Below are 26,713 nucleotides of genomic sequence, written 5' to 3' on the forward strand. Positions count from 1 at the left end.
CCATGGAGAATAAGAATACCTCCTCCCAGCTGCCCACTGCTCTGAGACTAGGAAACACTGTCACCACTGATAAATCCACGATAATTGAGAATTTAAATAACCAATTCTCTACGGCTGGCCATGCTTTCCACCTGGCTACCCCAACTCCGGCCAACAGCTCTGCACCCCCCGCAGCAACTGGCCCAAGCCCCCGCCCGCTTCATCTTCACCCAAATCCAGACAGCTGATGTACGGAAAGAGCTGCAAAATCTGGATCCCTACAAATCAGCCGGGCTAGATAATCTGGACCCTCTCTTCATAAAATGATCTGCCACCATTGTTGCAACCCCTATTACTAGCCTGTTCTACCTCTCTTTCCTATCGTCTGAGATTCCTAAAGATTGGAAAGCGGCTGTGGTCATCCCCCTCTTCAAAGGGGGAGACACTCTAGACCCAAACTGTTATAGACCTATATCCATCCTGCCTTTCTAAAGTCTTTGAAAGCCAAGTGAACAAACAGATCACCGACCATTTCGAATCCCACCATACCTTCTGCAATCTGGTTTCCTCAGCCATGTTCAAGGTCCTAAATGATATCATAACCGCCATCGATAAAAGACAGTACTGTGCAGCCGTCTTCATCGACCTGGCCAAGGCTTCCGACTCTGTCAATCACCGTATTCTTATTGGCAGACTCAACAGCCTTGGTTTCTGACTGGCTGGCCTGGTTCACTACTTCTCAGATAGAGTTCAGTGTGTCAAATCGGAGGGTCTGTTGTCTGGACCTCTAGCAGTCTCTATGGGGTGCCACAGGGTTTAATTCTCGGGAGGACTCTTTTCTCTGTATATATCAATGTTGTCGCTCTTGCTGTAGGTGATTCTCTGATCCACCTCCACGCAGACGACAGCATTCTGTATACATCTAGCCATTCTTTGGACACTGTGTTAACAAACCTCCAAATGAGCTTCAACGCCATACAACACTCCTTCCGTGGCTTTTAAATGCTAGTAAAATGAAATGCATGCTCTTCAACCGATCGCTGCCCGCACCCACCCGCCTGACTACCATCACTACTCTGGATGGTTCTGACTTATGTTGACAACTACAAATACCTAGGTGTCTGGTTAAACTGTAAACTCTCCTTCCAGACTCACATTAAGCATCTCCAATCCAAAGTTACATCTAGAATCGGCTTCCTATTTCGCAACAAAGTCTCCTTCACCCATGCTGCCAAACATACCCTCGTAAAACGGACTATCCTACCGATCCTTGACTTCGACGATGTAATTTACAAAACAGCCTCCAACACTCTACTCAGCAAATTGGATGCAGTCTATCACAGTGCCATCTGTTTTGTCACCAAAGCCCCATATACTACCCACCATTGCTACTTGTATGCTCTCGTTGGCTGGTCCTCGCTACATATTCATCGCCAAACCCACTGGCTCCAAGTCATCTATAAGTCTTTGCTAGCCTTATCTCAGCTCACGGGTCACCATAGCAACACCCACCCGTAGAACGCGCTCCAGCAGGTATATTTCACTGGTCATCCCCAAAGCCAACACCTCATTTGGCCGCCTTTCCTTCCAGTTCTCTGCTGCCAATGATTGGAATGAATCGCAAAAATCACTGAAGCTGGAGAATTATATCTCCCTCACTAACTTTAAGCATCAGCTGTCAGAGCAGCTTACTGATCGCTGCAGCGGTACACAGCCCATCTGTAAATGGCCCATCTGTAAATAGCCCATCCATCCAACCAACTACCTACCTCATCCCCATATTTGTTTTATGCTCTTTTGCACACCACTATTTCTGCTTGGACATCCTCATCTGCACATGTACATTTCTAAATTGTAATTACTTTGCCACTATTGGCCTATTTATTGCCTTACCTCCTAATTTAATTTGCACACACCGTATACAGATTTTTCTAGTGTGTTATTAACTCTATGTTTGTTTATCCCATGTGTAACTCTGTGTTGTTGTTTTTGTCGTACTACTTTGCTTTATCTTGGCCAGGTCGCAGTTGTAAATGAGAATATTTTCTCAACTGGCCTACCTAGTTAAATAAAGGTGAAAAAAATAGATATATATTGGATGACTGTCATTCATATTCCATTCACCCAACTCAATGTAACTTTGATAGGTTTAGGCTACTACATGATACTCCAATTTTCCCTATACCCATCATGAAGATGCTACAACCTAGCCTACGAATGAAAGTTTGCAAGGTAGGAGCACAGGTCGAGATGCATTTTTGTAATCAAGGTGAGAGTCATTGACACATTCAATACCTGTCTGCATATATCTGATCTAGGGTGTGTAATCATTAGTCCAACAGTTGCAAATGAGAGATTCTATTGGACAAATTCAGGTATGTTTTACCTCTTTCCCTCGTTCCCTTTGCTTCTGTTTTCAACAGAATTGGTGGAATTAATACACTCCTGATCACATGCAAACACAGTTCACTTTCCAAGCAGCCACATACAAACAGCATGATCCCTTTGATCGTTGTATAATTACTTCTCGCATCTATGTGCTCTCCTCCCCCCTTTTCCTTCACTTGTAGCTGATGTGCAAAACACATCAGTTGTCTGTGACCAGACTAAAAAACCTATCCAAGCCAAACCTTTATATCATAACCTCTAACCACTACACACAGCCTACCTACATCGTTGACACCATATTAACGTCATATGCAATTCAGTCAAGATCAAATTCTTATTTACAATGGCGGCCTAAACTGTCCAAACCTGGACAACACTGGGCCAATTGTGTGCCACCCTATGGCACTCCCAATCGCGGCCACTCGGGAGCCCTGGTTACTTTCTAAATGTAATCAGTTACAGTTGCTAGTTACCTGTCCAAAATTGTAATCAGTAACGTAACTTTTGGGTTACCCAAACTCAGTAACATGATCTGCTTAAGAGGTATTAGAAGAAGACAAAAATGTATGTTACCATTTTAACAACATATATTGCAGGATAAAGCAATGTTACAGTTTATATAGATGCCCATTTATGGATGTTAAATTTTACTTTATGGGTTGCTTATGTACACTTCATCTAACCCGTCACTTTCTACAACGTATAATAATACAATTAAACTATATCTTTACATTAAAAACCAAAGTATCAGAATTACAGTCATTCCAATAAATGTTATAACCCTTGATCTTCAAGAATAGGACTTGGAAGATATGGAAATAGAGATCAGCCAAATTGTTTTACCTGAGCGTGATCCCAAAACGAAGGACTTATTAGCAGCACTACTCATGGAGGACCACTAGTCATGGAGGAATAATTGTGGACTACAGGAAAAGGAGGACCGAGCACACCCCCAATCTCATCGACGGAAATATAGTGGAGCAGGTTGAGAGCTTCAAGATCCTTGGTGTCCACATCACCAACAAACTATCATGGTCCAAACACACCAAGCTAGTCGTGAAGAGGGCATGACAAATTCTATTCACCCTCAGGAGACGGAAAAGATTTGGCATGGGTCCTCAGATCCTCAAAAAGTTCTACAGCTGCACCATCGAGAGCATCACTGCCTGGTATGCCAACTGCTCGGCCTGTGACCACAAGGCATGACAGAGGGCAGTGCGTATGGCCTAGTACTTCACTGGGGCCAAGCTTCCTGCCAACCAGGACCTCTATACTAGGCGGTGTCAGAGGAAGGCCCTAAACATTGTCAAAGACTCCAGCCACCCTAGTCATAGACTGTTCTCTATGCTACCGCACGGCAATCAGTACCGGAGCGCCAAGTCTAGGTCCAAAAGGCTTCTTAACAGCTTCTTCCCCCAAGCCATTAGACTCCTGAACAGCTAATCAAATGTCTACCCTGACTATTTGCATTGCCTCCCCCCTCTTTTTACGCTGCTACTGTCTGTTTATTATCTATGCAGTCACTTTAACTCTACCTTCATGTACATATTACCTCAATTACCTCAACTAACCTGTGCCATGCACATTGACTCTGTCCCGGTTCCCCCTGTAGTGGCATGAAAAAGTATGTGAACCCTTTGGAATTACCTGGATTTCTGCATAAATTGGTCATAAAATTTGATCTGATCTTCATCTAAGTCACAAAAATAGACAAACACAGTCTGCTTAAACTAATAACACACAAACAATTATATGTGTTCATGTCTTTATTGAACACACAGTGTAAACATTCACAGTGCAGGGTAGGAAATGTATGTGAACCCTTGAATTGAATAATTGTGTCACGACTCCAACCGAAGGTAGCTCCCCTTCCCGTTCGGGTGGCGCTCGGCGGTCGTTGTCGCCGGCCTACTAGCTGCCACTGATTATTTTCTACCCCTCCTTATGTGTTTATTGATTACACCTGTTTTGAGTTTGTTGTAATTAGTTGGGCATTATTAGTCAGCCGGCCCGCCCGTTTCTTTGTGCGGGATTAATTATTGTAACCTTTGTGTTTGGTGTAGACGAACGTGTTGGTTTATGTTCGTGGAGTTTGCTGGACTGTTTTCGTCCCCCGTGTCTGGGGCATTTGTCTTGAGCACCCAGTGTTTCGTGGGGTGGCCGTTGTTCACCGTGTGTGCATTAAAAGAGCACTATATTGAACTCTCTGTTTTCCTGCGCCTGACTTCACACTCCCGACACCCAGAATGTTACAAATTGGTTGAACCTCCTTTGGCAGTAATAACCTCAACCAAACGTTTTCTGTAGTTGCGGATCAGACCTGTACATCGGTCAGGAGGAATTTTGGACCATTCCTCTTTACAAAACTGTTTCAGTTCTGCAATATTCTTGGGATGTCTGGGGTGAACCGTACTCTTGAGGTCATGCCACAGCATCTCAATCAGGTTGAGGTCAGGACTCTGAGTTGGCCACTCCAGAAGGCGTATTTTCTTCTGTTGAAGCCATTCTGTTGTTGATTTACTTCTGTGTTTTGGATTATTGTCCTGTTGCATCACCCAAATTTTGTTGAGCTTCAATTGGCAGACAGATAGCTTTACATTTTTCTGAAAAATGTCTTGATAAATTTGGGAATTCATTTTTCCGTCGATGATAGATAGCAAGCTGTCCAGGCCCTGAGGTAGCAAAGCAGCCCCAAACCATAATTCTCCCTCCACCATACTTTATAGCTGGGATGAGGATTTGCTGTTGGTGTGCTATGGCTTTTTATTGTGTCTCCCTTCCAAACAACTCAACTTTAGTTTCATCTGTCCACAGAATATTTTGCCAGTAGCGCTGTGGAATATCCAGGTGCTCTTTTGCGAACTTCAGACGTTCATTCTCTGATATTTTGATTGGGTGGGCAACATGTCAGTTCATGCTGTAAGAGCTCTGATAGGTTGGAAAACCTCCTCCAGAGGTTGTCATAATTATTGTGAATGTTTATGGAAGGGGTGAGAACCACAAGCCTCCTAGGTTTTGTATTATAGTCAATGTACCAAGAGGAGGACGGAACCTAGCTGAACTCATCATGGTGCCACTCTAGAGTGCTGTTGAGGCTACTGCAGACCTTCATGGCAAAACAGTGTGATTGAATCAATTATTTGGTGACGTGAATATATTTAGTATAGTTTTATCTAAAAATAATAACTTTAATGTTTCACTATTTTTAAGAACTTCACTGAGAAGAAAGGTCCTCACCTTCCTCCTCTGAGGAGATTCCACTGCTAAAGTACACTGTCTACTGTTCTTTCTCTGTCTGCAACCCCAGCAGACACAGGTTGTGTCCCAAATGGCACTCTATTCACTTTGTAGTGCACTTATTTTGACCAGGGCCCAAGGGGTACAATTGGTGACGCAACCACAGTCAACGAGCCAGACATATCCCGCTTTATAAAGGGAAAGGCACAGAGCTGGGAACGGCTGATGTTCAGCCATTAGAGTTACATCATCACTGCGGCTGTGAATCAAAGTCGTGTTAGTGTGGAGAATCCGGAGCCTGGAGAAGGATGGTTAATACACCCAAGGGAGAGTAACACTGATCTTGATTGTATGACTTCATTTGCCTTTAAAAAAAACATTTTTAAGTTTGAGGTCCATACCTCCTACAGGTTTCAACATTTAGAGTGAGTGAGTGATAGATAGATAGATAGATAGATAGATAGATAGATAGATAGATAGATAGATAGATAGATAGATAGATAGATAGATAGATAGATAGATAGATAGATAGATAGATAGATAGATAGATAGATAGATAGATAGATAGATAGATAGATAGATAGATAGATAGATAGATAGATAGATAGATAGATAGATAGATAGATAGATAGATAGATAGATAGATAGATAGATAGATAGATAGATAGATAGATAGATAGATAGATAGATAGATAGATAGATAGATAGATAGATAGATAGATAGATAGATAGATAGATAGATAGATAGATAGATAGATAGATAGATAGATAGATAGATAGATAGATAGATAGATAGATAGATAGATAGATAGATAGATAGATAGATAGATGGGTGTGTGTACACTTGTTTGAATGTGTTGAGGAGAAAAAGAGGAAGAAGTAAATATATTATATGCATCTGAGACAATCATACCCAGTTTCCATGGACACCCAAAGTCTATCTGGGTTTTAACTTTCCTTCCAGTTTGATTTGAAGGTAATGTGTTGAAATTCAAGAGTCTGAAATTCAAGAGTCACTCAAGCAGATTCGATCTCGTGTTTCAAAAAGAGCACAAGCTTAGCGTTAGTGATTGGTTTCTTACGTCCATGCATAATTGAATGTAGATAAACAACATTCCAAGCACCTCTGATCCCTTCTGGCTTTCAACCACAGCAAATGTACCTTTATCCTCCCACACGGGAAGATATTAAATCAATGCGTTTTCCCTCAGAAGTCAAGCTGTTCCACAGCTGGCAGTAAGGCCATCCCTATCCCAATATCCATAACATACCTGGGGGGAATTGAATAGGCTTTTCAAATCCCTGATTACAGCTTCAATTTCCGGTTCAGTCATCCTGACTTGGGAGTTAACTCCTCCAACGGAAATCCCTCCGTACCTTGAGTGGTGGGTAGTGGTGGCAGGGGTGCGTGCAAAGATCAGAGTGCAAATTAATAAGATATGAACAAGCATGGACACACAAACACACAAATAAATTCACACACATGCAGACACACACACAGTGCCATTTAATTTGACTCTTGACTCATGAGTTATAATTAGTGGGACGTAGAACTTGACATTACACGCTATCTCAGAGAACAACTTCGGTCACGTTGTTGGCATCATGTCTGAACATTCAAAGTTATGTAGGTGCTACCAAGCACAGAGTGAAAGTACCTTTTTTTGCCTGCTTTCTCATACGTCTTCAAGAGGAAGTCTGTCATGTTCCTCCCTGTCAGGTCCTGTAGTGTGTCCGTAGTATTCTGGATCCTCTGGAAATACATGACAATGAAATGTTGTTACTTCTAACATACATAGGTTTTCTTTAGCCCAGAACTCATCAACATGTGACATGCATTTCACTACAGTATACAGACTTCTAAGGCAATCATTGGCTCTGAGAAAAAGGTGGAACAACTGACATTCAAAGCAATGGATATAATAGCAGTACCTTGCATATGCCATTTAGCAGACAGTTTTTATCCAAAGCGACACAGTCATACATCAACACAATTTACGTATAGGTGGCCCCAACGGGAATCAAACCCATGACCCCCAGCGTTGCAAGTGCCTTGCTCTACGAACTGACCCACACAGCAGGTTCCAAATAGTGTATTGTGCAAACGTTTGGAAAGCCAGGCTTCATGATCTTAATCTGATGGAAGTTCAGCCTTAACAATGGCCACCATCCTAGCACAACAGAGTTGGAAACACTTCCATCAATGCAAGCATCATTGCACGATAGTGACACCGGCCACATTTCGAACCATAAATAACTCATATATGCATGGCGCTGTGGAACCCAACCAAGCACTCTGAACCCGATCATAATAGTCAATTAATGAGCCTGTTGGAACCTTCCCCGTCCCCGTGATGCATCCAAAGCTGTGGCTAATGTCAAAGGGCTCTAATTAGCACGTACTCTGCATACATTGGCACATTCAGACAATTAGGGAAGACACGACACAGTGGTGCGTTTCCACTCCACATATCCTCCATAGCCACATCCAACAACTAGCACCTCCCTGTCTGGCCCAGTTCATTTCAGGGCAGCGGGATACAAAACTGATTAGGATGATTCCTTGGCAAGGCACATGGAGACTGCTAATTAGGATCCAGAACCCCCCTCCCCGACCCTCCCTCCCATATTCCCTCACACTCTCCCCAAGCCCAGCATCGAGCCCCTACACCCCCCCCAACCTGACTCCCTTTAACAAAATGTGTTCTATCCACCCTTCCCTGGGTTCCTAGCTTAGCGTGCTAACCGAGGGTAAACACTGCACTCGGAGAGAGACTACTGTTTAAATAAACGCCCCCACACCGATTAGCAGTGTTTGTACGCCTCTTTTCTATTTGTTGTTCGGTAATGACATGGATCTGTATGCAAACAGGCACTGGTTCGTTAATTAATTCATAGCTTGGTTGGGGCGAGGGGCCTGATTAGGAGGGGAGAGGGGAAAGGGGGGTTCCATTCCAAAAGCTTACCTGTCCCCCTGATACATATTGAAATGGTTTCATGTTATTGTTTTTACAGATGAGTGCCCAGTAATCTAAATAATCCAACCAGGATGTATTTGGTTATATAGTTCGACTTTCCAGGTCCACGCCTAGTCGAACTGTAGATACAGGCCAGCTGCAAAAAATGCAGTCTGTAATAGCAGAACTCAATTCCAAATGAGATGAATATACAGTACATTGATGTAGCTTTGGACTCTATACCCACTGCATACCATTAGTTATCTGCAAAATGAACAATGTGATTTTGAATGTAGTTAAAAATGTGGTTACTGTAATAGTGAAACAACTAGGAAGTTATGTAACAGGAAGAAGATGAGACCCTACACACTGTTTACCGTTGAACAATCTGGGTCTCCATTACGAGCAGCAAGAGCTTCAAAATAAACAAACAGATGGTTCGAGTGTTGACTGTACTGTGCACAATGAGCCTGAGCTCACAGCTCAGACAGCCAGCATGAGAGTCGAATTGCATTGGCTGCATTTCACCTCCTCCAATCGAAACCACAGATAAGTTGCCATTGCTTCCAACACTCAATGGGCGTGTGTACTACTATGGACACCGTACATGTCATCGTTTTATATAGGTCATAAAAAGATAGAGGAAAAGTTTGTTGTAATGGCAACAAAAAAAATGAATTGAATAGTATCAAAGCATGTGTTTGATACCTTTCTTTTATTCCATTTCGGCCATTACAATGAACCTGTCCTCGGATATCTCCTCCCACCTTGCCACTTCTGATCCCAGTTATTTACCTGGAACGTGCTCTCTCTTCACTTGGCATTCTATACTTCACATCACTCATTCCACACGCGTATGCCACTCTAGACCACATGACGGCAGGTTGATGACACACAGGAGAGGCAAACAGGAGAGAGGCAAATGTAAACTCAGAGTAATCAAATCTGGGGAATAAGCTGGCACGCCGCGGTGTTGGAGAGACGATAAGAGAATAGGCTTCTTATTAATCTCTGCACACAGTCTGTATCTTGGGAAACCTCAATAACCAACTTCCAATTCTACCTGGCACAAACAAATGCAATCTTTGGGACGTAGACTTCTGCTTGAAGCGATGTGAACCACCTGCTGTACGTAGCTATGCAGGCCTTGGCTGAGTTTAACTCATCTGGTTTGTTGATTTGTCAGAAATGCTGAATTATGATCAAGTCAATTTTGTTTTCTTATGTTTTTAAAAGACAACATTTAATTGTCATTTTCAGAAATGCATGACTTGTAATTCTTATTTCCTGTCAAAAGTGCTGCACCTGTCTTGTTGGTAGAGGTTGATTTTGGCAAAGTAACTGCTAGTAAGTTATTTGTAAATACTAGGAACTAAAGTGATGGATTGTGACTCAAATCGTATCTTGTTGGCAGGAAATTACAAGGAATTTCTGTATATGTTGGCAGCAGCAAGTGGATATGTGCATTTGTGTGCCTACGTGCATCTTTTGAATACATTTGCTAATATATCAATGAGTGGATCAACCTCCAACGTAAGGCTATGTTCAAAATAATACAAACATAAGCCAGAGACATTGCCATCTTTACAAGTCAACACTGCCTAGCTGCAGTTTTACTAAAATAAATAAATACATTTACAGGGCCTCATTCCACCATCTGGCTCATCTTGCAACCTCACAACCTTTTCCCTTTTGTTTTCCAATGTGCCCTTCCTTGCTGAACGCTTCGCTTCGGACAGGTCATTTAACACTAGAATGGATCTAGGGGGTAGAAGACAAAATGACAAATCAACAGTAGCCTCTTAGAGCAAAGATGTGACCGACCCATATCGTGGGTTCTGTCTGCTTGAATTCAGGTTGCAGGACTTGTCAGTACATAGTGTGTGTGGTTCATTATCTGATTATCTACCTCAAAGAGAGGCCTAGGCTGGCCAATAGGGAGATCCGTTCCCAATAAACTGAACTCTGATTCATATTGTTACGAAGATAATACAATGTAATTGGTCATGCACAATAGAATAACAACGCCATGCCAGGACAACTCCCCCAAAGCAAAGTGCAAGTTATTAAAACCATCCTGGTCAAGTGTGCAGCACTACCAATTAAAAATGAGAAGTAAATTAGTATCAAATATCAAGGCCTATTTTAGAACATCCCTGCTGAAAAAGCCAGCATACAGTAGACCAACATAGGCTGGCCCAGCATATTTGCTGGTGACCAGCATTTGCTGTGTTTCCGTGATACCTTCGCTGTGCTTTCATGGAATTGTGTTTTGCTGTGGACCAGCCATCACTGTGTTTTTGCTGGTGACCGGCCTTCGCTGTGTTTCTGCTGGTAAGCAACCGTCATTATGTTTTCATGGTGTCCAGCCTTTGCTGTGTTACCATAGTGACAAGACTTTTTTGTGTTTGGTGGTAACCAGACTACAGTGTTCCTTCTCTGTGTTTTGCTAGGGATCAGCCATGGACACTGGTGACCAACATAGAATCACTTAGACTCCCCAAACCATGTAAAATGGAACAAACATTTCAATAACGTGTGCAATAAATCAAACTAGCAGAATGGATTAGTTTAGAAAAATGTATGTTATTTATCTTTGTTTAGCATATGATTAATTAATCAATCAATGTACCTGCAAAAACACAACAAACAAAAATGACATTAAAACAAACCACAAAAGAGAATGCTGGGAAATATGATAAATGAGAGTGGTCAGACCAGCAGCTAGACTATGCTGGACCAGCATAGACCAGCTTGGTCACCAGCATCACCAGCATAAACTGGAATCAAATCAAATATACTTTATTTTATTATTTTATTATTATTATTTTATTATTTGTCACATTCAGTACACGTGTTCAGCAGATGTTACCGCGGGTGTAGTGAAATGCATATGTTTCTAGTTCAAACAGTGCAGTAATGTCTAACAAGTAACATCTAACAATAAATTTAAATTTACATGAATGGAATTAAGAATACATAAATATTAGGACAAGCAATGTCAGAGCGGTATATCCTAAAATACAGTGGAATAGGACAGAATACAGTATATATACAGTTGAAGTCGGAAGTTATACACTTAGGTTGGAGTCATTAGAACTCGTTTTTCAACCACTACACAAATGACTTGTTAACAAACTATAGTTTTGGCAAGTCGGTTAGGACATCTACTTTGTACATGACACAAGTAATTTTTTCAACAATTGTTTACAGACAGATTATTTCACAGCATCATAACTCCAGTGGGTCAAAAGTTTACATACACTTAATTGACTGTGCCTTTAAACAGCTTGGAATATTCCCGAAAATGATGCCATGGCTTTAGAAGCTTCTAATTGACATAATTTGTATTTCAAGGCCTACCTTCAAACTCAGTGCCTCTTTGCTTGATCATGGGAAAATCAAAAGAAATCAGCCAAGACCTCAGAAAACAATTGTAGATCTCCACAAGTCTGGTTCATCCTTGGGAGCAATTTCCAAATGCCTGAAGGTACCACATTCATCCGTACAGACAACAATATGCAAGTATAAAAACCATGGAACCACGCAGCCGTCATACCACTCAGGGAAGAGATGCGTTCTGTCTCCGAGAGATGAACGTACCTTGGTCCGAAAAGTGCAAATCAATCCCAGAACAACAGCAAATTACCTTGTGAGGATGCTGGAGGAAACAGGCACAAAAGTATCTATATCCACAGTCCTATATCGACATAACCTAAAAGGCCGCTCAGCAAGGAAGAAGCCACTGCTCCAAAACTGCCATAAAAAAGCCAGACTATGGTTTGCAGCTGCACATGGGGACAAAGATTTATACTTTTATACTGATAACAAGTTCAAACAGGTGCCATTAATACAGGTAACGAGTGGAGGACAGAGGAGCCTCTTAAAGACGGAGTTACAGGTCTGTGAGAGCCAGAAATCTTGCTTGTTTGTAGGTGACCAAATACTTATTTTCCACCATAATTTGCAAATAAATTCATTAAAAATCCTACAATGTGATTTTCTGGATTTTTTTTTCTCATTTTGTCTGTCATAGTTGAAGTGTACCTATGATGAAAATTACAGGCCTCTCATCTTTTTAAGTGGGAGAACTTGCACAATTGGTGGCTGACTAAATACTTTTCTGCCCCACTGTATATGATGAACAGAGACTAGCAGAAGTGTAAAAATAGGGGTTGGCAGGTGGTGGGACACAATGCAGATAGCCAGGTTAGCCAATGTGCAGGAGCACTGGTTGGTCGGGCCAACTGAGGTAGTATGCACATGAATGTATAGTTAAAGTGACTATGCATATAAGATTAACAGAGAGTAGGAGCAGCATAAAAGAGGGGTTGGGGGAGGCACACAATGCAAATAGTCCGGGTAACCATTTGGTTACCTGTTCAGGAGTCTTATGGCTTCGGGGTAAAAACTGTTGAGAAGCCTTTTTGTCCTAGACTAAGCACTCCAGTACCGCTTGCCATGAGGTAGTAGAGAGAACAGTCTATGACTGGGGACTTTGACAATTTTTAGGGCCTTCCTCTGACACCGCCTAGTGTAGAGGTCCTGGATGGCAGGCAGCTTTGCCCCAGTGATGTACTGGGCCGTACGCACTACCCTCTGAAGTGCCTTGCGGTCGGAGACCGAGTAATTGCCGTACCAGGCAGTGATGCAACAGGTCAGGACGCTCTCGATGTTGCAGCTGTAGAACCTTTTGAGGATCTCAGGAGCCATAACAAATCTTTTTAGTTTCCTGAGGGGAAATAGGCTTTATCGTGCCCCCTTGTGAGGTATTCTAGGTCGGGTGAACAAAAGGACTTGAGTCCCTGTATGTTATCACAATCACACCATGAGTAGAGTAGTTAATCATGAAACATACTGTACACCCCTGCCCTTCTTCTTCCTGGAGAGACATTATTCCTGTCTTCACGATGAACTGAGAACCCGACTGGCTGAACCGCCTCAGACAGAATATATAGAGAGAGCCATGTTTTCGTGAAACAGAGTACACTACCGGTTAAAAGTTTTAGAACACCTACTTATGCAAGGGTTTTTCTTTATTTTGACATTTTTTTACATTGTAGAATAATAGTGAAGACATCAGAACTATGAAATAACACATATGGGATCATGTAGTAACCGAAAAAGTGTTAACCAAGTCAAAATAAACTTTATATTTGAGATTCTTCAAATAGCCTCCATTTGTGTTGTTGACAGCTTTGCCTACTTGGCATTCTCTCAACCAGCTTCATGAGGTAGTCACCTGTAATGTATTTCAATTAACAGGTGTGGCTTCTTAAAAGTTCATTTGTGGAATGTCTTTCCTTCTTAATGCGTTTGAGCCAATCAGTTGTGTTGTGACAAGGTAGGGGTGGTACACAGAGATAGCCCTATTTAGTAAAAGACCATGTCCATATTATGGCAAGAACAGCTCAAATAATCAAAGAGAAATACAGTCCATATTTTTTCAGACAATGTAGAAAATGTCAAGACCTTTGAACGTTTCTTCAAGTGCAGTCGCAAAAACCATCAAGCGCTATGATGGAACTGGCTCTCATGAGGACCAGCACAGGAAAGGAAGACCCAGAGTTACCTCTGCTGCAGAGGATAAGTTCATTAGAGTTACCAGCCTCAGAAATTGCAGCCCAAATAAATGTTTCACAGAGTTCAAGTAACAGACACATCCCAACATCGACTGTTCAGAGGAGACTGTCTGAATCAGTCCTTCATGGTAGAATTGCTGCAAAGAAAACACTACTAAAAGGACAACATTAAGAAGAAGAGACTTGCTTGGGCCAAGAAACACAAGCAATGGACATTAGACTGGTGGAAATGTGTCCTTTAGTCTGGAGTCCAAATTGGAGATCTTTGGTTCCAACCGCTGTGTCTTTGTGAAACGCGGTGTGGGTGAACGGATGATCTCCGCATGTGTATTTCCCACCGTAAAGCATGGAGGAGGAGGTGTTATGGTGTGGGGTGCTTTTCTGGGGACACTGTCTGTGATTTATTTAGAATTCAAGGCACACTTAACCAACATGGCTACCACAGCATTCTGCAGTGATACATCATCCCATCTGGTTTGGGCTTAGTGGGAATATAATTTGTTTTTGAAAAGGACAATGACCCAACCAAGAAGGAGAGTGATGGAGTGCTGCATCAGATGACCTGGCCTCCACAATCTGCTGACCTCAATCAAATTGAGATGGTTTGGGATGACTCGGACCGCAGAGTGAAGGTAAAGCAGCCAACAAGTGCTCAGCGTATGTGGGAACTCCTTTAAGACTGTTGAAAAAGCATTCCAGGTGAAGCTGGTTGAGAGAATGCCAAGAGTGTGCAAAGCTGTCATCAAGGCAAATGGTGGCTTTTTGAAGAATATCAAAGATAAAAATATATATTTGATTTGTTTAACACGTTTATGGTTACTGCATGATTCCATATGTGTTATTTCATAGTTTTGATGTCTTCACTATTATTCTGCAATGTAGAAAACAGTTTTAAAAAATAAAGAAGAACCCTTGTATGAGTAGGTGTTCTAAAACATTTGACCGGTAGTGTATGTTACAATCCCTGATGTCTCTCTGGAAGAAAATCCTTGCCCTTAGCTCGTCAACTTTATTATCCAGAGACGGAACATTAGCGAGTGATATAAGTGGAAGTGGTGGATGGTTGGCGCACCTCTTGAGTCTGACTAAAAGTCCGCTCCGAGTGCCTCTTTTCCGCAGGCTGAGTTTTGGAACAGCCTCTGCGATGAGTTCAATTGCCCTGGGGGATACTAACAAAGTATCCGGTTCGGGAAAGTCTTATTCCTGGTCTTAATGCTGGTAATGCTGGTGAGTAACCGTCACTCTGATATCCAATGCTTGACCAGCATCCAACCAGCACTGAACGTGCATGGATCAGCATACACCAGCATAGACCAGCTTGATCCCTGGCTGTACTGGTGTTTTGTGCACTAAGGTTGCTTTTTCATTCAGAATAGTTTGTGCAATGGTTTGTTCAAGGTTTGTTTAGCTTCATTTTGAAGGCTTGCTAAAACATATCTCAATGAATTTGTTTGTAAGCATTTTCAAGAACTCTACTCACATAAGTAGTGAATGAAGAAAATATGCACAACTTAAAAGATGTATTTGATAGATAAGGGTGGCAAGGCTATGCAACAGTAGCTGAGTAGAGTTTCCTGATGATAAAGACATCAAACGTAATACTCAGAGAGCCGTGGCTTTATCAATTCCTTTGCACGCATGAAGGCCTTTTAATTTGTTACAGTTAAATATCGCCAGCCAACGAGTGCCAATACATGAGAATTGTAAATAGGCTTACTACTGTGTGCCATTTCCATGGAAACGTAGATCTCTCTCTCTCTCTCTCTCTCTCTCTCTCTCTCTGTGTGTGTGTGTGTGTTTTTCAAGGACATATTGGGAGGATAGCAAGGATAAAAGATAAAAGAAATCTACTCCAAAGCCTGTACGTCATGTCATGGTTAATTCAAAACTAGCTTCTTTTTTTTTAGGTCAAAGGGAATATATTCTCCCAATGTTCTGGGTTTCTGTTGGTGGTTCGGCCAAAGAGCCACATCAATTCAAGCCCCCCCTTTACAGGACCATGGAGCACAGGTAAGCAATTTATAGCACTCATTGTTTAATAAATGAAGTGTCCGTTTGTGTGTGTGCAGTGTCTGTCCGTGTGTGGTGTGTGTGTGTGCATAGGGTGCGTCAGTTTGTATGTGTGTAGGGTTGGGTGGCACAAAGAGTGGCACAAAGAGACATTCAAATAAAAATACTGTGATTTTAAAGAAGGGAGGGAAATAATAGACAATGGAGAGAGAGAGAGACACTGACTGCCGTGAAAAAAAACCTCATGTATCCAACAGCACCTTTTAATGGGACACCTTGACAGCCTTGTCGAGATCCGGAACATCCAGGTGTCAGAATAAGACAGGTCACGGAAATTGTACTCTTTTTGTCCGACTGTCTCGGCAAGTATCCCCATCCCATAATACCTGTTCTCCAACCCTCACTTCAAAACGGCCCCGTCTTGTCTGGCTTGTCACAAGAGGGGGGGGGGCACAGCGAGGCATTACAAGCTCAACGAGGCATTACATATCCGGCAAGGGCAGACGTCATGTGATAGTCCAGTCCATCACTATAAAGGAGCTTTTGGAAGGAGGGGGAAGAAATGAGGTCTGAGGATGAGCAGAGCATCATCTCAAGGAGTCGTTTCGCAAAACAGCATGGGCTCCGGGTAGGGGAAGTCATTGGCTTTCAAAGGCCTCTTACTGTCTGTCTGAGAGGGCTCAGCACACATGTGTATACACATACAGTGCTCACACACACACACACACACACACACACACACACACACACACACACACACACACACACACACACACACACACACACACACACACACACACACACACACACACACACACACACACACACATAAACACACACAGGTACTGTATGCATACATAATGCACACTTTGAACAAGGCATTTAACCCCTAACCTGCTTCAAGGGCCTGCTCTGTGCCGCTTCCAGCTTTTTGGTGTATGTGTGTTTGTGTTTGTGTGTGTAAGAATATGTGTGTGTGTGTGTGTGTGTCACAGGTGTGACTAATTTCCCATCCATTCAGTTAATGCATCAAAGCATTTTCATTGTACAATTGAACTGATTATGACATTTCAATGTGTGTGTTTAAACCCCCATGTTTTTTATGTTCTAGGCGTCCGCCCACAGGAAGTGAATGCAGTCCGGAGGCATGGTGGAACCTGGTGTGCAGAGAGCTAATGGCATTGTTTGTTGAGAGCACGTGGATAATGTAGTTGTTTAAGCTGTGGAGAACCTGAGAAAATAGACACATGTCTCCAGGGCCACTTCCTGTGCCCCTTTCTGTCTGGTTTGTTGATGTTGGTATTTTAAACTATGCATCGGCTAAAAGCAAACTGTGGAATGGAACATGTGAGATGTACCCAACCTGAGCCACATGTCCTCTTAAATATGTTGTTTTGTCTAAAACTGTTGTTTAGTCTCTACTTCACTCTGCCTGCTCAGCCCAGATCCAAAAGAACCTGTCACTTTTCCACCACATAGATGTGTGTGTGGTGTCCGGCAGTAGATTATAATGAAGCAAGGACAATAAAATATCTGTTTAAGAAAATATACATGAAATAGTTTCTTGTTTTTTCTCCTGAAAAGCCAACAGTTCCTCTGCCAAGACTTTGTCAAACATCCCAATTAGCCATCTTACAAGAATGAGGCTTTTGCAGTCAAACATCTCAATTTTCATTCCAAGATGATGCGGTACTTCAGAACAAGATGCCAAGCAGAATAAAACTCACCTCCCACCCCAGCTACAGAGAAGCAAATGATCTCATATTTCTCAGACTGTGCTTTTGGATACTTGTTTGCAAACTGGGTAAGTACGACATCCGTCTCTCTGACATTTAACTTCCACTGAGGGGGAAAAAAGGGGAATAAACTGAGGAACAGTCGCTGTCGAAAAGCCAACGCGTTGGCACCACACCTTCGCTTAGCGCTGCTGGCTTAAAGTGTCACTCCTTACACCTCTGTCACGGTTGATGTCATTTCATACATCTACCGTATTTGATTTCTCACCCCTATTTTCTGTTTTAATCAACTGAATTTACCATCCAGGTGGGTGATGAACTATGTCGACCACTCAACACCGGCTGTAACCTCACATCAAATCAACCACCAGAACCTCCTCACCAGTACGGTGTTGACGCTCCCTCTCAAGGAGTACATAGTATCTCTCCCAGCTGGTATATGGACAGGCACATGATGTAGCAGGCAATACAAAGTCTCAGAATCACGTGAAGGTCATGTCTGTCACATCCAGAGTGTTTATCTGTCGATGATTGTGTCTTGAAAAGCATGACTGAAAGAATTGGTTTTAGTTTTTGTTTGCAAATGTGGGATATTGACTTTCGATTCACATGTTCCTAAGCCACCAGGGAAAAAAGTCAAATAATCAGTCAATTAAAATCACTGGGTACTGTATAACAAAATGTTGCTTTTAGTGGTTTTGATCGTTTGCGGCAAAGCTTTATAGGTTATTATAACTTGTGTGCGTAAGTATAACCAGGAGTGATTTCATTAACTTCTTTAAATCAAGCCTAATTTAATTAACTGGTGTTTGTCATTTCAATTCAACCTGTTGCTAGAGTGCAACATATTTTCTTATAACATTGTTTATTTCCTGAAACCCAATAGAACAGAAAATGCTCATTTCAAGACATGAATGATTGCTAACAAGCCAAGCATGAACCACCCTAGAAAGTAACAAAAAACATTACGTCTGTCTACCTATTTCCCTCTATATTGGACTTTTATCTATCAGTCTATGGTGGGTACATTACCAAGATCACTTGGCTCACTCAGACTCTCATCTCTCTCTTTCTCTCTCATCTCACATTCCTTAAATAATAATCCAGAATTCACCCACTGAGAACACACCTTGTGTAAACACCAAAAGCCATTTCCACTAAAAGCTAGAATACACCAGTTCCCGTCCATCAATGTTGTATCGTTTTCAATATCATTCAAGGTATTGGAGTATTAGAATGGTATTTCCTATTCAAGTCAATGTTTGTTGATGTGGATTCTGTTCGATTAGACAGATTCAAGTTGTTAAACGTCATAGCACAATTGAAAGATATATGGTGTGTAGAAATTCAAAGAGGGTGGCCAGGAGGGATAGGTGGAATGGGCTGAGGGGAGCTGAGGGTTGGGATGTGGAATTGGAGACAAGTGGGAGTGGAGCTGCTGGGCGGGGCATAGAATGATGGTCAAAAAATAAAGTCAAAATAAAACAATACAAAATGTATATTTGAATAAAACTGAGTGGCAACATTGTTACATCTAATGCTTGCTTGCCTGAGGCTGATGCAATACAGGTGTTTGTATGCATGTACACATGCATATACACACACACTCATTCAAACGCACACACGTGCATATACACGGACATACACACACATACACACATGTAAATACATACACGCACTCAAACCAATTCAGTTGGCCTTGCTATTATGATTTTTGTTGTCCTTGATGACTTTTGTTTTTTTTGCATTGCTATTTACTATTTTCCTTTGTCTTTTTTCTCTTTTGTTCATTTTGTTGGAGCATGTGGGTGGGGAATATAAATATTATTCTAAAAAAAAAAATCCTCGGGTGGGGAGGAGGATCTCAGATGATTGGGGGCAGCTCTCTCTGTGTGTGGGGGGGGGGCACCCACCTCATTGATCACAGTCAGGTTTAAGACTCAATGGGGTCCTGCATTTGACCATGTATGTTGTTAGGGTAATGGCTTATAAAACATTGCCTTTGATTTCCAAGAGACACACAGGGAAAACCCAGGCCTTGGAAGTTATAGGGGAGGGGTCGGACATCTGCAAGCTCAGTGCTAACCTGCACCCACTCTCCGAGAGGGGTTGGTTAAAAGGGATGATCTGAGAGAGGTCAGAGTTCAAAGGATGCCAGAAAAAGAGTAGTGCGACATTATCGCAACATACATTTTTTTCTTAAGACCAGCCCTAAGGCTATTGAGGAAGACATGAGACAATAGTAACATGGATACAATAAAGCTGTCTAACTTCAATGGTTACATTGTCCCAGCTGGACATCCATGTTTAGCTGGATATATACACTCTAGCTGACCCTGGTAAAGTAGTTAATGTGGTTAATGGTCATGTAATATCCTGGTTCTGGATCCATTAGTTACATTGGATGGATTGATTTGTAAGGTGGATCCATCATGGAGGGGATATAGACTAAAGTATAGCATGCAATAAGTATTATCCATTGTAAGGAGATACTTTGGTAAACATGCTTTCACAATAAAAACTTTGGAGGCGAAGATGATAACTTCAATTTTAGACACCTACATTTCCATTGCAGGACTGTAGATACAGCGCACACTGAATCAACTATGTTACACTTCACCCTCCTTTGACCTCCCCCTCACTGCACCTGGGTCACTGTACCAATTTGACCATCTGGGGTTCGAAGCCTGCTCTTTTAGCTGGCAGAGCTAAAAGCTTAAGCATTAGTTCGGGGCGCTAACACAAGTCTTCAGGTCCAACACAGGTTGCCATGTTAAACACACATTTCAGGCCAGAGGTCAAGTATTTCTATTGGAAACCATTATGTTACAAGCAGACCTGGGGTTGACAGATTGTGGACTAACCTGAGGGGGAGGCAGCCCCCCGGCTCCAGGTGGGCAATCTGGCAGCATGATAGTCTTTTGAGGAGTGCTGCACTGGCAGTTAGGGGAAGGGTTGGCCATGCTCCAGGTCCCGTTGATTAAGATGTTGTTGATAGAGGTTTCCACTGAGGGAGTGGTCCATTTAGAATCAATGGGGACACACGGGAGATTCCTGGAGAAAGGGGGGTGGGGGTGATGATGGTGATGAAGATGAAGATGAATAACCATGAGAATCAAAATAGGAAATATCATGCCTTGGCAGGGGATTTCTCAACAGTTATCATCAGAAAGACATAACATTCAAATTCAAGCATGTATAGAGTACACCTACTTACACAGTTTTAGAATACCTGTTTAGGTCTAGCTCTTTTTAAACATAGCGTCGCTCTCCAATGAAAACCTTTGTACTCTGAACATTCCATGACTCTAGGAAAATAGCTCCTGAAGGTCCATAAAAGTTTCACTGTATGCTCGTTAATGGGAAAATATGGATTATTTTTTTCAATTTACTGAAACATTTCTGTTTTGGAGATGAGAGGTTTTCATTCGTCAGCAACGGTAGATGACAAATGACGTTGTCAACACAACTACAGCATAGAAGTCTCCTTATCTAAAACAGGGAGGCACGGTAAGTGTTGTTAGTGCGCCGGCTGAAGAGTTAGGGAAGCAGAACAGCTTGATAAAGCATGTTGAACATGATGGGGCTTGACAGAGAGGAGATGGAGCAGTTATGAGATATCAGGTTCACTTACTATTGACAATATTATTCCAACCCCCTAACCGTAAAACAAGGCAAATCTGCACAATCCCAAAAAACACTCACCTCCGAGAACCCCATAACGACTGAATGAATATATCAAATAAATTGTGCTAAATAACTTAGAATGATGCCGTAAACGTGTATTATTTCATTTCAACCATATACCGTACGATACCGTGTATATGCCTTCGGTTGTACGCAATCAATATTTAGGATTTATTCAATGGTTTTCTTCACTGCATGGATATTGTGTCAGAGCATGTAAGAATAAAACGGAATGTAGTCTCTCGAGGAATTATCCTGCATGAGATACGCAACTTCAGATTTGATCAAAACAAAAATGTTTCCAAATCGACCAGGTTCAGCTTCAGATTTGGTGAAAACAAAATTTGAATTGATTTATTGAGGTAAAAAAATGTGCCAATGGGGAAGATGTTTGCCCAATTCCATATTGACACCTACCCCCTACCCTCTATGCACTTTTGAGATCTGAAATCATTGGATACGAGTATCTGTCGACGTGCTAAGTGTTGCTTGTCACATGTTGCTCTGTATGCACTTATTGTCTGTCTGCATTTGTTTTTTTAAGTGTTTTGAATAACCTGCCCAGGGACTATGTTAGAAAATTTTCCAGATGGCTAAAACATTCACTCCTGAAATTTGGATTCATGTGCATTGTCCCTGCAAAAATAAATGTAATAAAGTAAAGTAAACAATGTGGAGACATTTGCACCAAGCATTTCAGAGGGCTACCATCTCCAATTGAATATCCCTTTCCATTTCCACAAATGCAGAGGGGGGTCTGGGCTAGCTAGAGGACGATTTGGGCCTATATGGCATACAACTAATAAACACTTGAACAACACTTTATCAAATTTGATTATGTGCTTTGCACCCTTCTCCACTGTTCAAAATGAACAGATATTGGGCGGCTTGCTTCACTTGGAGAACTTTATGGACAATCTAGCAGGAGAAACACTGCAAACAAAACATATGCAGTAATAACATGGAGGGAGAGGTGTGTCAAAATGGCCGCAGGTCATACTCACGGTATAGGGTTGTTAGCCATGCAGCGAGTCCCAAACCCAGGATTATTCACCAAAGAGTCCACCACTTGAGCAACCTCTGTATTATTTGGCGGCCCATCATTGCTGTAATGAAATTGGACCTTGTTAGTTAGACTCTAACACTATGCCTTACAGGAGGGCTAATTATCAACATAATCCAAAGCAATCATCTAATCTTTTAATTGCCCGCCATCTTGGACAAATAAAACATCTCCAGTCCCCACAATAACAAACATTTCTCCGATCCCACGTCTCAGCTTGATAAGGAACCAAGTGGTGGGTCTGCCGTTGACTGAAAAGCGAAATGAAGCCTTGTGGCTGTAAGAGCCGAATGTCAGGCAGTCCATGCTCAAAACAGTTGGATCATGCCCTGACCAAGTCAAATCAAAATCTATTTGTCACAAGCGCCGATTACAACAGGTGTAGACTTTACCGTGAAATGTTTACAAGCCCTTAACCAACAATGAGTGTGAAGTAAAAAAACAGATAAGTGAAAAATAAAATAAACAAATAATTAAACAGCAGCAGTAAAATAACAAGCGAGGCTATATACAGGGGGTAGTGGTAAAGAGTCGAGGTGCGGGGGCACCGGTTAGTCGAGGTAATATGTACATGTAGCGTTAAATTGACTATGCATTGATTATAAACAGAGAGTAGCAGCAGCGTAAAAGAGGGGTCTGGTTAGCCCTTTGATTAGCTGTTCAGGAGTCTTATGGCTTGTGGGTAGAATACAAAGCCTTTTAGACCTAGGCTTAGCGCTCCAGTACCGCTTGCCGTACGGTAGCAGAGAGAACAGTCAATGACTAGGGTGGTTGGAGTCTGCCAATTTTTAGGGCCTTCCTCTGACACCGCCTGGTATAGCGGTCCTGGATGGCAGGAAGCTTGGCCCCAGTGATGTACTTGACCGTACGCACTACCCTCTGTAGTGCCTTGTGGTCGGAGGCTGAGCAGTTGCCATACCAGGCAGTGACGCAACCAGCCAGGATGCTCTCGATGGTGCAGCCGTAGAACCTTTTGAGGATCTGAGGACCCATGTCAAATCTTTTCAGTCTCCTGAGAGGGAATAGTCTTTGTCGTGCCCTCTTCACGACTGTCAGTGTGTTTGGACCATGATTATTTGTTGGTGATGTGGACACCAAGGAACTTGAAGCTCTCAACCTGTTCCACAGGGAGTACAGGAGGGGACTGAGCACGCACCCATGAGGGGCCCTCTTGTTAAGGATCAGTGTGGCGGGTGTGTTGTTCCCTACCCTTACCACCTGGGGGCGGACAACCAGGAAGTCCAGGATCCAGTTGCAGAGGGAGATGTTTAGTCCCATGGTCCTTAGCTTAGGGCTTTGAGGGCACTATGGTGTTGAAAGCTGGGCTGTAGTTAATGAATGGCATTCTCACTTAAGTGTTCCTTTTGTCCAGGTCAGTCAGGGACTGGTTTGAGTGCAAATGAGATTGCATCAAGTGAGGATCTGTTTGGGCGATATGCAAATTGGAGTGGGTCTAGGGTTTCTGGGATAATGGTGTTGATGTGAGCCATGACCAGCCTTTCAAAGCACTTCATGGCTACAGACGTGAGTGCTACGTGTCGGTAGTCATTTAAACAGGTTACCTTATTGTTCTTGGCCACAGGGACTATGGTGGTCTGCTTGAAACCTGTTGGTATTACAGACTCAGTCAGGGACTGGTTGAAAATGTCAGCGAAGACACTTGCCAGTTGGTCAACGCATGCTCGGTGTACACGTCCTGGTAATACATTTGGCACTTCGGCCTTGTGAATGTTGACCTGTTTCAAGGTCTTACTCATATCGGCTATGGAGAGCATGATCACACAGTCGTCCAGAACAGCTAGTGCTCTCATGCATGTTGCTTGCCTTGATGCGAGCATAGAAGTAATTTAGCTCATCTGGTAGGTTTGTGTCACTGGGCAGCTCGGGGCTGTGCTTCCCTTTGTAATCTGTAATAGTTTGCAAGCCCTGCCACATCCGATGAGCGTCGAGGCTGGTGTAGTACAATTCAATCTTAGTCCTGTATTGATGCTTTGCCTGTTTGATGGTTTGTCGGAGGGTATAGCATGATTTATTATAAGCATCCGGGTTAGAGTCCCGCTCTTTGAAAGCAGCATCTCTACCCTTTAGCTCAGTGCAGATGTTGCCTGTAATCCATGGCTTCTGATTGGGATATGTACGTACTGTCACTGTGGGGACAACGTCGTCGATGCACCTATTGATGAGGCTGATGACTGAGGTGGTATACTCCTCAATGCCATTGGATGAATCCCAGAACCTATTCCAGTCTGTGCTAGCAAAACAGTCCTGTAGCTTAGCATCTCCATCTGACCACTTTCTTATTGACCGAGTCACTGGTGCTTCCTGCTTTAGTTTTTGCTTGTAAGCAGGAATCAGGGGGATAGAATTATGGTCATATTTGCCAAATGGAGGGTGAGAGAGAGCTTTGTATGCATCTCTGTGTGTGGAGTAAAGGTGGTCTAGAGTTTTTTTCCCTCTGGTTGTACATTTAACATGCTGGTAGAGATTAGGTAAAACGGATTTGAGTTTCCCTGCATTAAAGTCCCCAGCCACTAGGAGCATTTTCCTGTTTGCCTATTGCCGTATACAGCTCATTGAGTGCGGTCTTAGTGCCAGCATCGGCCTGCGGTGGTATATAGACAGCTACGAAAAATATAGATGTAAATTCTCTTGGTAGATAGTGTAGTCTACAGCTTATCATGAGATACTCTTGCTCAGGCGAGCAAAACCTTTGGACTTCCTTAGATTTCATGCACCAGTTGTTGTTTACAAATATACACAGGCCATCGCCCCTTGTCTTACCAGAGGCTGCTGTTCTATCCTGACGAAAAAGCTTAACACCCGCCAGCTATATGTTAATCATGTCGTCGTTCAGCCACAACTCGGTGAAACATAATATATTATAGTTTTTAATGTCCCGTTGGTAGGGTATATACGTGCTAGTAGTTCGTCTATTTTATTATCGATTGATTGTACGTTGGCTAACAGGACCGATGGTAAAGGTAGATTACCCTCTCGGCAACAGATCCTTACAAGGCACCCGGACCGTCGTCCACCTTATCTCTGTCTTTTCCTCCTGCAAATGACAGGGATGAGGGCCATGTCGGCGTCCGAAGTAAATCCTTCCCATCCAACTCGTCGAAGAAGAAGAATTCCTCCAGTACGTGGTGAGTAATCGCTGCCCTGATATCAAGAAGCTCTTTTTGGTCATTAGACACGGTGGCAGAAACATTATGTACAAAATAAGTTACAAATAACGCGAAAAAACATACACAATAGCACAATTGGTTACGGGAGCGTAAAATGGCAGCCATCTCTTTCGGCATCATTAGTTCTATCCTGGTGGAACTTTGGGGGTTTAAGTTACTGGACTAGATACTGTAATCGGGATTTGATTAGGTCACTAAGGGCTTGGCTCACTGAATCAACCAAGATTAGGAGGTTGGGTATATTTACAGTATTTCCATCACTAGAGAGAGAAATTGGCCAAAAGGAAATTAGATCAACAGGAGTGTATATTGTATTGTTTTTATTTAAAGTAGTGCAAGATACCCAGCTAACATGCAACCGTGATTAGTGTAATGAAGGATGACAGAGTAATAATTTTAGGGCACTGGCATTTTGTTGAGAACATTACATTTCCAAATGAAAACATACCACTTAGCAGGTATGGATGAGAAAAGCTCTTGGCATTCTGAATGGAGCAGATGTCAACATAACATAAACTCTGTGTGTGTGTGCGTGCGTGTGCGCGTGTGTGGGTGTGTGTGTGTGGGTGTGTATGTGTGGTGTGTGTGTGCACGTGTGCATACAGTATGCTCCATCTGTTTGTTTACATCAGAGCACTCTACGGTACTTATGTGCCTGGAGGGAAAACAGACAGTTTACAAATCAATGTATACACAAACTCTGCTCTTTATCTTGGCTCTAAAAACACAGCATTTCATAAAGATCATAACTAGAGTCCAGCGTGGTCACTGCTGGCCAATGGGATTAGTACAACGTTTATAGGCTCATTTATCTATCATGAAGGTCAGTCTAAAGTATATAATTTCCTCCGCCATAAGCGAGGAGAGAAATCGAAGTGGTTGATTG

General features: G+C 42.5%; 1 protein-coding gene across 1 annotated transcript in view; it reads right to left on the reverse strand.

The window, feature by feature from the left end:
* The window catches only part of LOC112232763 (phospholipid-transporting ATPase ABCA1-like), a 223,467-nt gene that overhangs the window by 89,216 nt on the left and 107,538 nt on the right, over nt 1–26,713 (reverse strand). Inside the window, exons 23-26 of the mRNA XM_024399987.2 lie at nt 22,581–22,682; nt 20,754–20,943; nt 7,263–7,357; nt 6,876–6,981 (exon numbers count right to left, since the gene is read on the reverse strand). Of these exons, the coding sequence (XP_024255755.2) occupies nt 6,876–6,981; nt 7,263–7,357; nt 20,754–20,943; nt 22,581–22,682 (493 nt within the window). The remainder of the gene's footprint in view (nt 1–6,875; nt 6,982–7,262; nt 7,358–20,753; nt 20,944–22,580; nt 22,683–26,713) is intronic.

This window comes from Oncorhynchus tshawytscha, linkage group LG15 (genome assembly GCF_018296145.1).
Source record: "Oncorhynchus tshawytscha isolate Ot180627B linkage group LG15, Otsh_v2.0, whole genome shotgun sequence".
NCBI classification, from domain to species: Eukaryota; Metazoa; Chordata; class Actinopteri; order Salmoniformes; family Salmonidae; genus Oncorhynchus; species Oncorhynchus tshawytscha.